General features: G+C 39.3%; 1 protein-coding gene across 1 annotated transcript; it reads right to left on the bottom strand.

Moving 5' to 3' along the window:
* Positions 1–67: 67 nt before the first annotated feature.
* chs1 (chitin synthase 1) lies at positions 68–13,355 on the bottom strand. The gene is made up of 19 exons (XM_065249974.2): positions 13,269–13,355; positions 11,648–11,783; positions 8,775–8,960; positions 7,291–8,372; positions 7,101–7,199; positions 6,847–7,011; positions 6,608–6,755; positions 6,452–6,517; positions 5,104–5,338; positions 4,379–4,579; positions 3,892–4,176; positions 2,993–3,172; positions 2,357–2,891; positions 2,140–2,264; positions 1,656–1,999; positions 1,019–1,129; positions 722–939; positions 367–433; positions 68–256 (listed from the first exon to the last, which is right to left on the bottom strand). The coding sequence occupies exons 1-19, from the start codon at positions 13,313–13,315 to the stop codon at positions 185–187; spliced, it is 4,302 nt and encodes a 1,433-aa protein (XP_065106046.1). The 5' UTR covers positions 13,316–13,355; the 3' UTR covers positions 68–184.
* Between the last annotated feature and the right edge of the window lie 361 nt (positions 13,356–13,716).

Here is a 13,716-nt window from a genome sequence, read left to right as displayed (position 1 = left end):
CACAAGAGGTAAATAAACTATGTGCACAGCCAAAAAATTTAAGATTGTGTAAGGCAAGTGCAGGAAAATGGGACTTTATGAGAAATTGACAGATTAAGCTTTCCAGCAAGAGGGATCATACACAAAAACATGAGTGCAACGTGTATGCATCTTCAAGTATTAAACAATGAGTTTTTGATCAGTCTTATAAGTCATCGCTTGTGATGATAAGACCATTAGCTGTTTGATTTTCCAGGATCAAATCATCATCATCCTCCTGCAGAGATAAAAAACCATTATAAACTCAAACAGTAGACTGATGCACATAAAATCAAGTTACCGTCTGAAGAGTTCATGAGTCAGTCATTTGTGAAGGGCAGTACTCACCTCTTCTTTCTTTTTATAAGCTTTCTCTGTACCTCTGTATGACACCACATGGATGAGAGTGTATACTCTGTAATAAGAGGACATTTGATTAAAAACATGAACTGACCTAAGATCATCAATAATTAATCGAATTTCAATGACTTCATGTCAGTTTTCAAAAGCTTTAAAAAGGCACGTCAGTAAAATTCATAGTCCAAAACTGTCACAAAATCCGTTGGGTGGCAGTGTGATGATGTTAAACTTGACATGACTTGACATTAAACATAACAGTATTAGTGACAACAGTTTCAGGCCATTGCACGACAACAACTTGTGTCAGTATATTACTGGTTTAACTGTTGAAGGATCTGTGTACCTGTGGTAGAGCATAGCTAAGAACTGAACAATCAGAAGAATGGCAAACGACAGCAGGAACATCAAACTCAAAGGCTCCACCTTCATGGGCTCATCCGACAATGTACCGTTAGGAAAATATTTTGGAATCTTGATGCTTAGTATGTCACCGCCAATTGCTTGAAGGAAGAACGTTGCAACAACCCACAGGACATTGATTATGAAGTACAGAAATACTGCCTGTAAAAGAAAGAGCACAGGTGTTTAAAAGACAGAATTAGTGGCCAGAAAAGACGAACAGTTCCACCGCAAACATTACCTTGTTACGTAGAGACTTTAGTTCACGTGTCACTTCTTTCATGTGAGCTTCGTCATCTGCTATGGGTTTTAGATAGCGCTCTAACAGCTTCTCCCAGAAGTCTTCTTCATCCTGGTAAAGTTTAAAAACAGTTTTCTTTATTCGTACAGTAAGTGATCTTAAGAAGACACTGTAATGTTTGTTTTGCAGTTCCATGTGCAGTGGATACATTCATGCCATCTAAACTTTTACTGCTAAAAGTGAAGCTGGATATATGATTTAACATTACTATCCAACAAATCTAACATGAACATACCTCTTAAACCCGAGGACAATGATTTGTTCAAAAGAAAGTCCTTTCTTTCCTATAAACCCCAAACATTGGGTAACACTACTTCAAAATCACGGAAAATCTTGCATATTTTGTTGGTCCTGGAACAACATTCCTGTCGAGCAGTTTAATTTTAGGAACAGAAAATAGGATGGGGTTTGACCTTGGGCTATGCTTAGGTGGTTGAACAAATTTCGTAACCACTATTTTACTGATTGGCGCTGATTATTTGACGGTAATATGTTGTAATGTTAACAAAAGATGTTGATCTGGGAACACGTCCCACATAAATCAAAAGTTACACGCAAGACTTTCACAAAACTTGACCTCAGATAGTTTCTCAATCTGCGGAGCCACGAGCGTCCTCTCAATGCCCCTCTTGACACGACGCTCCAGTCTCTCCATCCGGTTGGTCTTTAGGATGCGTCTGGCTGCTTCGTTCAGGGCATACTGCAGTTCCTCAAGCTGACTTACAGTCAGTATGTCTTCAGGACCCACTTTATCCCGCAGTTCTTCATTCAGGGTGTCTGTAAGCATCAAGACCAGCTCCTCACACAGATCCTCCTGGTTCTTGTTCCTCAGAGTGTATCGTATCTGCGCCTGAAGGTTTCTCTTCAGGTTTGCATAGGTCAGTTTTTTCAGGAACACTTTCTTCACAGGTATCACCCAGTCTGTCCATTTAAAGAAATGTAGATATGTCAGTGTCACTGTTTTTAAAGTGCTTTAAGGCAGCCTTAAACATTACAGCTTAAAAATTCAGCAAGAAGTGTTTGTGTTGTTGGTTTACGTAAGACGAGACTTTAACTCTTACCACTCTCAGGCACGACTTCTTTTGCCATCCTAGGATTACCGTAATCATCCATATAATCATCGTCTTCGTCGTCTGTGTCATCGTTAGATGAATCCATTTTTTTCTCACAGCTTTTGGAGCTCGCACTGTAATGGATTTTTGAAAAGATTTATTTGGATCAACTATCATTGAAAATGTAATGCCAGTGATTCGAATCCATACACATTATCTTCTTTACCTGCTTTGGGAATCTGCGTCACCATCCTTGTTGTCCAACAGATTTTTTTTGCGTTCATCCTTGTTATGCGTCACCTGTTTGTTATGGTCTGAGATTTGTTTGTCTGTGTTCACGACATGCAGGTGGTCTTGTGTGCTCGGAGATGTGGGCTCAGGTTTGGCAGCAGCACGTGTGCTCGGATTGACAGCCTGTTGAATTTGCTGAAGCATTAGGTTTTCAGTCTCTTGGGTGACTTCGATTTTCACATCCCAGCAGCAAAGTCTGCAATCTCGATTGCAAACCACACCCACTTTCTTTTTATTCTCCTCGCCCTTGTTGGATTCTCGAGTTCCCCAAGAAACAATGTGCATGTTGACCAGGGAATATATGGTGAGGAGCAGATATCCACTGGGAATGCAGATGAAGTACATGAGACCGTAGATGACCAGCGTGCACTCCTGAGGGTGCAGGATGGCCGTCACAATGTACATGATGGCACCAGACAGCAGGAAGAGTCCGGTGGGAGTTATAAATGTTTGTTGTTTAATCATGTCACCTACAAAAGGATCAGAATCTGATTGGTATTGCAAAAAAAAAAAAAACAATTCTAACGCAATTGAACAGAGAAACAAATAATGCATGAAAAGAGTTTATTACCAATAATGGAAAAGAAAGATGCAGTCATCAGGAATGCATAGATGACGCTCAGAATAGCAGCTATTGTAATTTGGAAGTTGGATTTGGCTACAAAACATATGATCATATAAACGACCGGAGGAATAACAGCTATTATTATAGAAAGAGTGCCTGGAACTCCAAACACGAACTGGAAAGCTCCTAAAATGAAAAAAAGGGGAAAAGTTACAATGATTGTTTATCAGCATCCACAGAACAATAATACTGTTATTGATGTATATTCTGATAATTGAACAATATTGGCCAGTAAAAGCATCAACCTATTTTAATGAGCCTCAGGGCTTGACATTAACACCAGTTAAGCCGCCAAATGGGGGTAGATTTTAAATGTGGCAGGTAAAACAGCCAACTCCCACTAGCCACTTTGGTTAAATCATTTTTTACATTTAAATTTTCTTAAAAGCCATGAGAAATAATAAACAGCACTCAGGGCATACAGTATCTGACAGCGCGCATCCAGTTTTGTGTGAAGGCAAATAAAAGCTCTCATATAAATGTTTTGACCTGTATTTTTTTTCACAATTGTGGCCAGTGAAAATGCTGAGTGGCTAGTAACTTTGGAAAACCAGTAGCCACTGTGGCTGGTGAGCAAAATGTCAAGCCCTGGTGAGCCTTATTATAGTTCATATAAGAAAAATAAGGTAGCTGCAATAAGGAAATATTCAGCTAGACTCATGTAATTGATGTAAATCATAAAACACTGATAAACTGACAACAAATATCAATTAAAAGTTCTTTTAACGTTCATGGTTATACATCATATTTAATATAAAGCCTATTGGTCAACCAGTTTAAGATGTTTTTTTTTTGGTCATGGTTAACCAGCTCAAACCTGGATCTCAGAATCTTTAAATGTTTACCTGCAATCATGAGAGTGACAGATGCAGGTCCCAGGATTGAGGATGACACGGTAAAGATCTGATATAAGATGTAGATAAAAGATATGGAGGTGTTCCTCTTGACTGTTTCTGCGCCACTGTGAAGCAGGTCCAGAGTGTTGGCCAGTGTTGAAGGACCCCATCGACGTCTTTGATTGTAAAACTCTTTGAACTCTTGAGGTGAGTTGGTGTAGGCATCTGAAGCGGCGTTGTACTCCACACGCCAGCCTTGCTGCAGGAGAAGAGTACACAGCCAACGATCCTCACCTAAATATCAACAACACACACACACATCACCTTTTATTCATCAGCAAAAAATGACCAAATCTTGTTTTGTTTCTTTAGTAAAAATGTTTGTCTCTAAAGAGAGATACTGCATGAGAGAGGGGAGGACTTTTACACGCTTGACATTGCAGGATGATATGAATAAATGATGATAAAAACCAAAATTATGGAAACAAGGATTTACCTTGATCGTACTGCACATACTCGGACGCTCGGGTTGCTTTGGTGGTATATCGTTTAAGAACATTGTCATCCATCAATGCAGATCCTCTGAACAGACTGAAACAGCCTGGACTGCAAAGAACCGAGCCAAACACATGTTCAGCTGTCTTCTGAAGCCAATGACCCACAGCATACTCAAATTTCTGATACCACACCATCGGCCCTAAAACATCACATCGACAAGATCAAAAAAAGAGCGAACGTACAGTAGAGCTCGAGTTTCTGTTTGTAATAAAAATGATCTTTGTATAGGTCGTAAAGCATAATAAGTGTAATAAACGCAGACGAGAATTTTTATATACTGGGTTTGTTCTCAAGTTAACCACTTAATCACATTATCAAAGGTCTAATGATTACATTTATCAGAAACATCTTGAATCATCTGCTGTTGAGATTGTATAAGTGAATGGATTCATGCACTTTGTACTTGTAATATAAATAGCAGACATATGGAAGGATCATCAGTAAGTAAATACAGTAAAATATTACAGATAATTGTCCGAATTTAATACAGGCTGGGAATACAAACGCCAAATTGCAGGAGATAAAATCCATTGGCTGATATTGGATGAGGGTTGTTGCTTTGTGGATTAGTTTTGAAATAACTTGCATATTAGTAAAGCTTTATTTCGACATATTTCTCAAATGTTTTATTTTCCTGTGTTGTGAGAAAGTGTTGTTTTTTACCCATTCCAGTGGGGTGAATTCGTCCGCAGGCCGCACCCACATTATCATACATTCTCAGTCGATCAACAAGCAATATCAAAGCAGCCGGGTGGAAGTCTGTGTCTCCATCCAAGGCCATAACATATGTGTTGTCATCAGATATATGTCTCCTCTTGCTGTCATTATCATGAGCAGGGAGAAGATAACTTTCCCCATCCAATGAAACCAGACTGGCACGATTTGGATTGTTCTGTCTCTGTAAAAAGCACACAGTTAGCTTAATACAGTATGCTCAAGTTAAAAAGCCCAATACTCCTAAAAGCCACAAATATGTGTCCCAGCATACAATATCCGTCATTTCACCATCTAGGTTAACTATAGACCCGATATAGGCCGGCTTTGAGTAACCCACTTCCAGCCCAAATAAACTTGAATTTGGTTAAATGTCATCTTGCCAAACAAACTTGTGAGATGTCTGATAAAAGATTTGATAGTCATGCCTTAGGTGCAGTGTTTCGCATCTCCATCCTCGCGACCTACCTCCCAAAATGTTTTAGATCATCATCCACTTGATACTTTGTTTATTACAGAAACAGTTTTGTTCGACTTCAGCAGTGCTGCGCAGACCGATCGGGGTGTGACATCACAGCCATACGAGAATGATTAGAGGACTCTGTATGCCAACCCTGCTCCTGGTGAGCAACGGCCCTGCAGATTTTAGCTCCAACCCCAATCAAACACATCTGAAGCAGCTAATCACTAGCCGTTTCTCAATGTCAAGGATACTTCCTTGGCAGGACTAGTCCTTACAAGTCACTTCCTTCAGAGGCTAGGCGAGGCTACTTTTAACCATTCAGAGAACACGTTAAATGGAACAGGCTAGCAAGTGCACGTCATTGCGTCATTGCGTTATTGAAAGGTGTGCTTTCGGTGCTGCGCGCATAGGATTGTGGGTGATTTCAGCGCGTGAAGAGCGCGAAGGCTACACATATGCATCCTTTCCTGTATATGGGATATTTCTCAAACGAAGGACTCAGTCCTTGGCTTAATTCTGTTAAGGGTTGCTCGATAGTTACAGACAGGGGTTGGAGCTGGGTTGGAACTGAAGTATGCAGGACGTTAGCTCATCATGAGCAGGGTTTGAGACGCCTCAGGTAGGCATTCAAATCGCTCTCTTGGGACTGTGATGTCACACGCTGACTATTCCATGTGGGGCACCATGAAGTCAAACAAACCTTTTATGGAAGTTTTTATATAGAGAGACAGTGACAAGGCTTGGGGAGGTGGCTCACAAGGAGTGGAGCTAAGAAACACTGCCTTAGCGAACACCATGAAGGAATCAATGCTTTAAAACACAGCAAGAACTTACTGTAATTTTCTGAGGATTTTTGACATTATATCCTTTCCAACCGAGCAGGTAGTACATGTACATAATCTGAAAATACAAATGTGTTGAGTTCCCCCAGGCTTGCACAAACTCTGGATTATTTTTGTCATATAAAAGGTATGAGTAGCTGAAGCTTACCTGTGACCATCTCTTTTTGTTTCGAATCAGGTTTTTGTCTTTCAGGTGAACGTAAAGCATGTTTCCTTCTGGCATTACAAACACGAGACGACCACCGTATGGCGTCTCGATGATAGAAACTTCATCTGGTTCCTTATTTGTAAATACCCTGGGGTCAAACAATGAGAAATTAATGAATTGTTCTGTCACATACTGATATGCTGATAAATATACAAAGCAGATAACCTCAGGTGTCCTACCTGTAAACCTCCATGACAACATGTATGAGGTCTTCAACGTATGTGTTTACTAGCCTAATTTCTGTTTCCTTATCTTTCATAAAGGCATCATCGACATATATATGACACTCAAAGTCGAAACAGTCTTTGTGTTCTTCCTTTGGATCCCCTCGATATCTGTCCAATCTGAAAACAACCAACAAACGAGTACAATTTAAACACGACAGAGCTGTGAGCCATTCATAAGGTATGAAACGTTTACTGTTAAAAAATACCTGAACATTGACGTCAAGATTTTCAACATCTCATCATATGTTTCGTGCCACATTGTTGCACAAAGGTAAATGACGCAGTTTTCCACCTCTTCATTAATGCTGTACACAAGAAAAAGAAAATGTAGTATGATTCAGGTTGATGCCGATGACTGTATTGTATAACACACATATAGCGACTTTATTTCAGTACCTCTCCTTGTTTCGTGAACGGATGACTTTCATCTTGGTATTCAGCAGCAGAGAGAGGTCAATGAAAGCAGATTCGTACAGGCGACGCACGAAAAGCTGAGACGTACGTTCGATTCTTTGCACCTTTAACTTCCACACATAATATGTGCATGAGAGGAGCCCGAGCCACATGCAGACGCCCTCCAGCGCCAGCATAGAGAACGGCCACAAGGCGTATGGGCTGTTAAGTGTCGTCTGACAGATACTGTTGGAAATCTCGACCATTACCACTGAGGTGCTATTGTTGTCCTTGATATTTGCAAGTTGGGAGCAAAATGCCCAGAAAGGATTTTCAATCACTGTATAATTTGGGATGGAAGTAATGATATTAGAAACTGTATGGTCAGTCTTATCAACTTGAATCAAAAAAAGCGTTATGCCCAGGATTAGCGTAGCCGGACCACAGAATGAAACAGGCAGAGCGAAACCGAACTTCACCGCATGGATTTTGCATGCAACGACTCCGAACCAATGACACGCGGCAGAGCAGAAGGCTTGCAGGAAAAACACCACGAGACCGATATCTACAGCGCTTTTGGCTTTGCTGAATGCTCCCCAGTCAATTCCAGGCTCGGTAAAGGTATAATACAGAAAGTAGACTGCCATGGTGATGCCGATTCTAAGGAGACTGGTGACAAGATACACGGTGTCTCTGAAGCCATCTAACTCATTAAGCATCTCCTGAATGTTGCTGCTGGCTCGAAAAGGATTTTCCCACCAGTTTAGGGAAATAAGCAGGGATGCAAAGATCGCAATGCCGATATACAAGTATCCTTCCGCCTCTTGGAACGGGACAAAAGAGGAAACTCTCACGTAGTACTCAACCGCCACGAGAACGTAACCGCTGATCACCAGGATGAGGGAACATATGGGGTAGATGATCATCCATCTGTCCCGCTGCAAGCGAAAGACAATCTGCAGCACAGATGAGAGGATGCAGGTTCCTCCAGGGATGCAGAGGTTTGTGAGAATATCAAACTGAGGCATCACAATCAGCACTAGGATTGCAGTCCCCAATGCCACCAGGCTCTCGATCACACACATCTGCAGGAACATTCACAGCAATCTCTTAAGACTTTGCATTGACATCTGGACATGACAGGTGAACTTTCATAATCTTTACCCTTATCAATGTTGGTCTAGACCTTTAATCTTCTGGACTACTAGTTGACTACCAGCCAACCTGACTATAGCCGGTAAAGTTGACGGCTTTAACAGCAACAAATCAGTTATGAAGTTAAAAAACCAGCTGGCTCACAATGTTTTGGTAAATCGATGTATCTTATGACAGTGTTTTATCCTTTAAACTATTGTATAGTGATAGTTTTAATGCAGTTATTTTATATTCAAACCATTATTGAAACATATCAATTGATGTTTTTTGGCCATGTCACTTGAAATATACAATTATTGCATTATTACTGTGTCTGTTGTAAATGAACTCACAACTCCCATTGTCTTTGGGTTAGGAGGGACATAACTCTTGAAAGCACATTTCCAGAGTGACTTGAAGAACACCAAAAGGTTTGGCATCACTAGGACACACATCAGCAGCAGTGTGTAGAACTGACGATCCGCAGCGTCTCTCAAAGACTTTGGACTGGATAGAGTGGTCAGAACCAGCAGAGAACCCTGTCGAACAGATCAACAGTCTTCATTATGACTAAACACAAAACCATCAGCTCAAAATGATCTCAAACTAAGTCTTGAATTTGAATACAACCTTTTGAATAGTATGTTTAATCGTGAATGGATGTTATTCAATTGCACATTTAGACATTGATGTTTGTCTCAACTCAGGGCTCTTGCTGATATAGGGTGACCTATACGTGCCATTCTTCCCGGACACGTCCTAGGCAGTATTTCAGGTTTATCTTCCGAAAGTCGTATTTGTCAACCGCATACGTCATAGAGGATTATTATTATTATTACAGAAAAGCAACCGTTACATTTTAAGGTAAGAATGAAACTACGATTGCATGTCTAATGTTTTTAACTGAATGGCGTATGTGATCAACAAATACGACTTCCGAAGGATGCACCGAAATCTTGGCCAGGATGTGTCTGGGACGAATGGCACGTATGGTCACCCTAGCTGATAAAGTGGCAATGATTCTCACCAACAGGTCTAGATGGAACCCCACAATTCCAACAATGTTTATGGTAGGATCTTGTAAATTATCAACAGTGGGCCTTCGTTTTTGGAGACCAGAATTCCTAGCGGTGTACACTGGTTATTTAGACCAATTCAAAGTCCTGGGGCCTCATTTATTAAATGCTGCATATAGACTATCCTAAATTTAATCTTACGATCATTTCTCAAAATCTATAAATTGCAAATACTCAGTTTAGTAGCAGTTTCAGATCTTAAAACAATGCCTAATTAATGTAACTGACATATCAAAGCGCACTTGTCAATGTTAAAATCCTTTTCGAGCAGCCCAAATTGCTTATATTTACAAAAACCTGTACTGGTCGGATAAGCAAAGTGTGTAGGCCTACCACGTGTGTACCACTTTTTCACATCAAAGGTATCGTTTTCATAAAAATTGCCATGTAATTATGCCTGTGCACAGATTTTATTGTAGAGTGTGCATCCCCATGGCAGTCTATATTTATGAAAAATGGTCTTTGACGTAGAAAAGTGCTTACCGCACACTTTATAAATGAGGCCCCTGTTCCTGAACATTCAACCCTGTATCACGAAATTATGTACCTATAGTCGCGTAATTCCATGACACGTTTTTCCGCCTTTTTGCGTAAACATGTCACGTATTTCTGTGTACGTGTCACTGTCACGTATTTGTTACTCAATTGTCCTATTTTCAAACCATTGATGCTTCGGTTTAGGGTTAGATTTGGTGTTTGCGTTAGTATATTACTTTAAAGGACAAGTTCGGTATTTTAGACTTAAAGCCCTGTTTTCAGATTGTTTATGATGAAATAGAAAGGTTTTGACTGAAATTTCGACTTTTGCGGGTGCCCCCGAGAATTTTCGGATGTTTGTGTTTCATCTCACACCTCTACAATGGGTTTAATGGTGCACTGGAACAATCCTTCCTAAAATGCATTAAACTTTCGTTTACAAAGACGTGAAACTCACCGAGTGGTCAGGGATGTTCACTGATATGCTCACACAAAAATCGCTGCAAAAGATGCTTTCCAACAGCTGTTTTAGCGTTCGTTGTTAACTTGTGGACCTATTTTTCCAAACGCCTCACACCCGTACATTCTTCCGCTTAGAGTTTGAATAACAGACACTCCAGCCCAGGTGGTGGCGCTAATCCGCCATTGCCAATTGCAAGAATAGAAACAAAGTTCCCGGCGCGGAGAAATACCGTACCTCACAGCACAACTAATACAAGTCAATGGAGTTGGCAAAAACTACGATAAAACCTGTTGAAATGTGTATTTTGCAGCGATTTTTTGTGTGAGCATACCAGTGAACACCCCTGACCACTCGGTGAGTTTTACGTCTTTGTAAACGAAAGTTTAATGCATTTTAGAAAGGATTGTTCCAGTGCACCTATACACCCATTGTAAAGGTAGGAGCTGAAACACAAACACCCAAAAATTCTCGGGGCAGCCGCAAAAGTCGAAATTTCAGTCAAAACCATTCTATTTCACCATAAACCATCTGAAAACAGGGCTTTAAGTGTAAAATACCGAACTTGTCCTTTAAGTATTGGTTTATACCTTTTCTCATGATTATTTTTTTTTATAATTTATGATTTTTAAACCATTGTTGCCTGGCATTAGGGTTAGAGAAGCGACAATGGTAAGAAAATAGGACAAAACAGTTGAGTAACAAATACGTGACATGTTCACGTAAAAAGGTCAGTGTCACGGAAAACACTCACAAAGTGACTATAGGTACGTAATTTCATGGTAATGGGTTGAATGATTGATGGCTCTGTACATTTGGGATGTCTCTCTTTTTTAACACACCTGACACTGATCATAAGAGCATTAGACGAGAAACCTGTAAACGTATGTTAAATAAGAGAAAAATACAATGTGTACATAGCAGTGGATCACCAAGAACAGGCCTGAGAACTATTGCGTTTAAATTTTCACAATATTCAACCTCTAAATTTTAAGTTTTGCAAATGCCACTCATGTCATGACTACTACACACAAAACTGTGATGTGTTTATCTATCGCCAGCCCCACCCTTAGAAGATTACGGCTATTCTGTGTGATGAGAACTTTCATGCCAATTCCCACAAACATCACCATGGTGATTAAGATTAAACATTAGTAAACAGTAATATGTGTTAATATTTATAATGGTATAGAGTAATAGTGTAATGATTGACCTTGCTCATGACTGCGCTGGCCAACACCAGCACACCCACAATAACAGCAACCAGGTTCTGTAGAAGTATAAAACATGTTCTCTTCTCCTCTTTCTCAGCCCCGATCGGGTTTAGCTGGAACGGATCCCATGTGTCCCTGTAAAGACGTTCATTGTGAAAGGCAATAAAAACATATGAAGTGGAAATATACAGTTGTCACTTTTAGGGTGTATTTCTTCCTGATCTGATCTTTTAAACTGACTTTTGTCAGATAATGCTGTAAGATTATGAATCTTGGCTGAGGCAGTCAAAGTACAGATTTTTTACTTAATATATTTAGAAATATTTGGATTACAATTAAATAATTGATTAACTGAAGCACATTGATTGATAATACATTTTGTTATGTGTTTGACGACAGGCCATTGAATTATTCAAAAATAATGCCCAGGCCTGACGGAAAGCGGAGTGCCATTATTTTCAAATTGACTGGAGTCAATTATTACTCTTAGTTACCACAAACATGCTCTGGTGGTTATTTTAAGACATTTGACAGGTCAGGTGTGCAGTTTACAGAAAAATAATTAACACCTGTGGAACATTTATCAGCCAATCAGAATAAAGCATTCAACATAAGTTTATTTACTGAATAAAATACAATAAATTAACGTATAATTATTAAATGACTTATGTGGCTTATAAAAAAATTATGATTATGAACAAAGATTATAAACATGGAAATGAATGTAAATAAACTCCCGAAAAAATAACAGAAAACCGCACTCTGAATATATTATATTATAAATGAGTTCAGATCTCAACACTCCTGCTCAAGTCTGCTGCCTCTTTCACTTAAGTGTACTAACAATTTTATAGCATGAGATTAAATTTGATATTTAAAGTGTACTAAGAGTTTTATAGCATGAGATTAAAATTATGATTTTATAGGGCGGTTTCCTGGACAGGGCTCATCCTAGTGCCAGACAAAAATGCATGTTTCAGCTGCTTTAATTTAAAAAAACCTTGCATTGACATATTTTAACATTTAACCTCTGTTTTTTGTAAGGTTTGTTTGTAAAAACTACTTAAATGTCCTTAAAAAATACGGCCTAGTCCTGGATTAATCTAAACCCTGCCTGGGAAACCGCCCCAAAAGTTTACTAAGAGTTGTTCTAAAGCAGTAATAATGAATGATGGAGAGTAACTAACGTACAGTAAGATCACCTGATGTGGCACTGGTAAAATCGATTCCAATAACAATCAGTTATTTAAAACAACAAGTAGAGTTGTAGTGTGATGTGCCCTGTCGTGATAAAATATAGTCCTTACTAATCTTTGAAACAATTTAAATTACAGAAATTTTCCTTTTTTAGTATGTATTTTTAGTTTCGTAATTTAAAAGGTCTATTTCTGTCGACGCGATCACCTTGTCCTAACTATCTACTTTTGATGATTGACAATGTACATTTAAAGCAGGGTCGCCAGATCATTAAATAGTGTAAATCTGTATGATCCACTGGTTTGTTTGAATAACTTCTGTTGTCCTTTGATAAGAAGGACTGTTTAAATATAAACGTAAACATCCAACGCTCCTTGTTTTTCATCAAATATTTCTAATGCAATATGATTTGGTATGGGTCACCTGTGTCGCCCCTCTCTCTTGCGTCCCCTCTGCTTTAGGTCCTCCATTTCGAAACACTGTCACGTTACTCCATGAACAGCAGAAGACAGGTATACAGTGGCTAACAAAGAGAGCTGAATCAAAAGATCTCTGTTCATGGTTATAAAAGAGTTCAAAGATCTCTTTAAGGTCTCAACATCCTTATTACGCCCCTGATAGGAAAACTGTTCTCCACCTGTTCCAAAGTTCAATCACACTTATAACACCAATGTGATATATCTTAATATAGTTGAAGATGAGAGATATTTAGTAAACTTGTGTAGAAAATATGAAGAGGATGGCTGTCACATGACATTCAGAATAGCATGAGAACAAACCCCAGTGTGATCTGTTGAGTATTAACTGAGATGAAGTGTTAAGCTCATAAATGTACAATAATGGTGGGAATAAAACAAACACCAAATATTTC

This window comes from Paramisgurnus dabryanus, chromosome 20 (genome assembly GCF_030506205.2).
Source record: "Paramisgurnus dabryanus chromosome 20, PD_genome_1.1, whole genome shotgun sequence".
In the NCBI taxonomy this organism is placed as follows: domain Eukaryota; kingdom Metazoa; phylum Chordata; class Actinopteri; order Cypriniformes; family Cobitidae; genus Paramisgurnus; species Paramisgurnus dabryanus.
This window is presented reverse-complemented; position numbering and strand designations above follow the sequence as displayed.

What these genes read in the sequence shown, in the direction of transcription:
- chs1 (XM_065249974.2), bottom strand. Translation starts at nt 13,315, where the DNA reads ATGGAGGACCTAAAGCAGAGGGGACGCAAGAGAGAGGGGCGACACAG. An exon ending in CCAGCGCAGTCATGAGCAAG is followed by an intron (nt 8,961 to 11,647) that starts GTCAATCATTAC and finishes TCTGTTCGACAG; the next exon opens with GGTTCTCTGCTGGTTCTGAC. An exon ending in TAAAGTCTCTACGTAACAAG is followed by an intron (nt 940 to 1,018) that starts GTAATGTTTGCG and finishes TTTCTTTTACAG; the next exon opens with GCAGTATTTCTGTACTTCAT.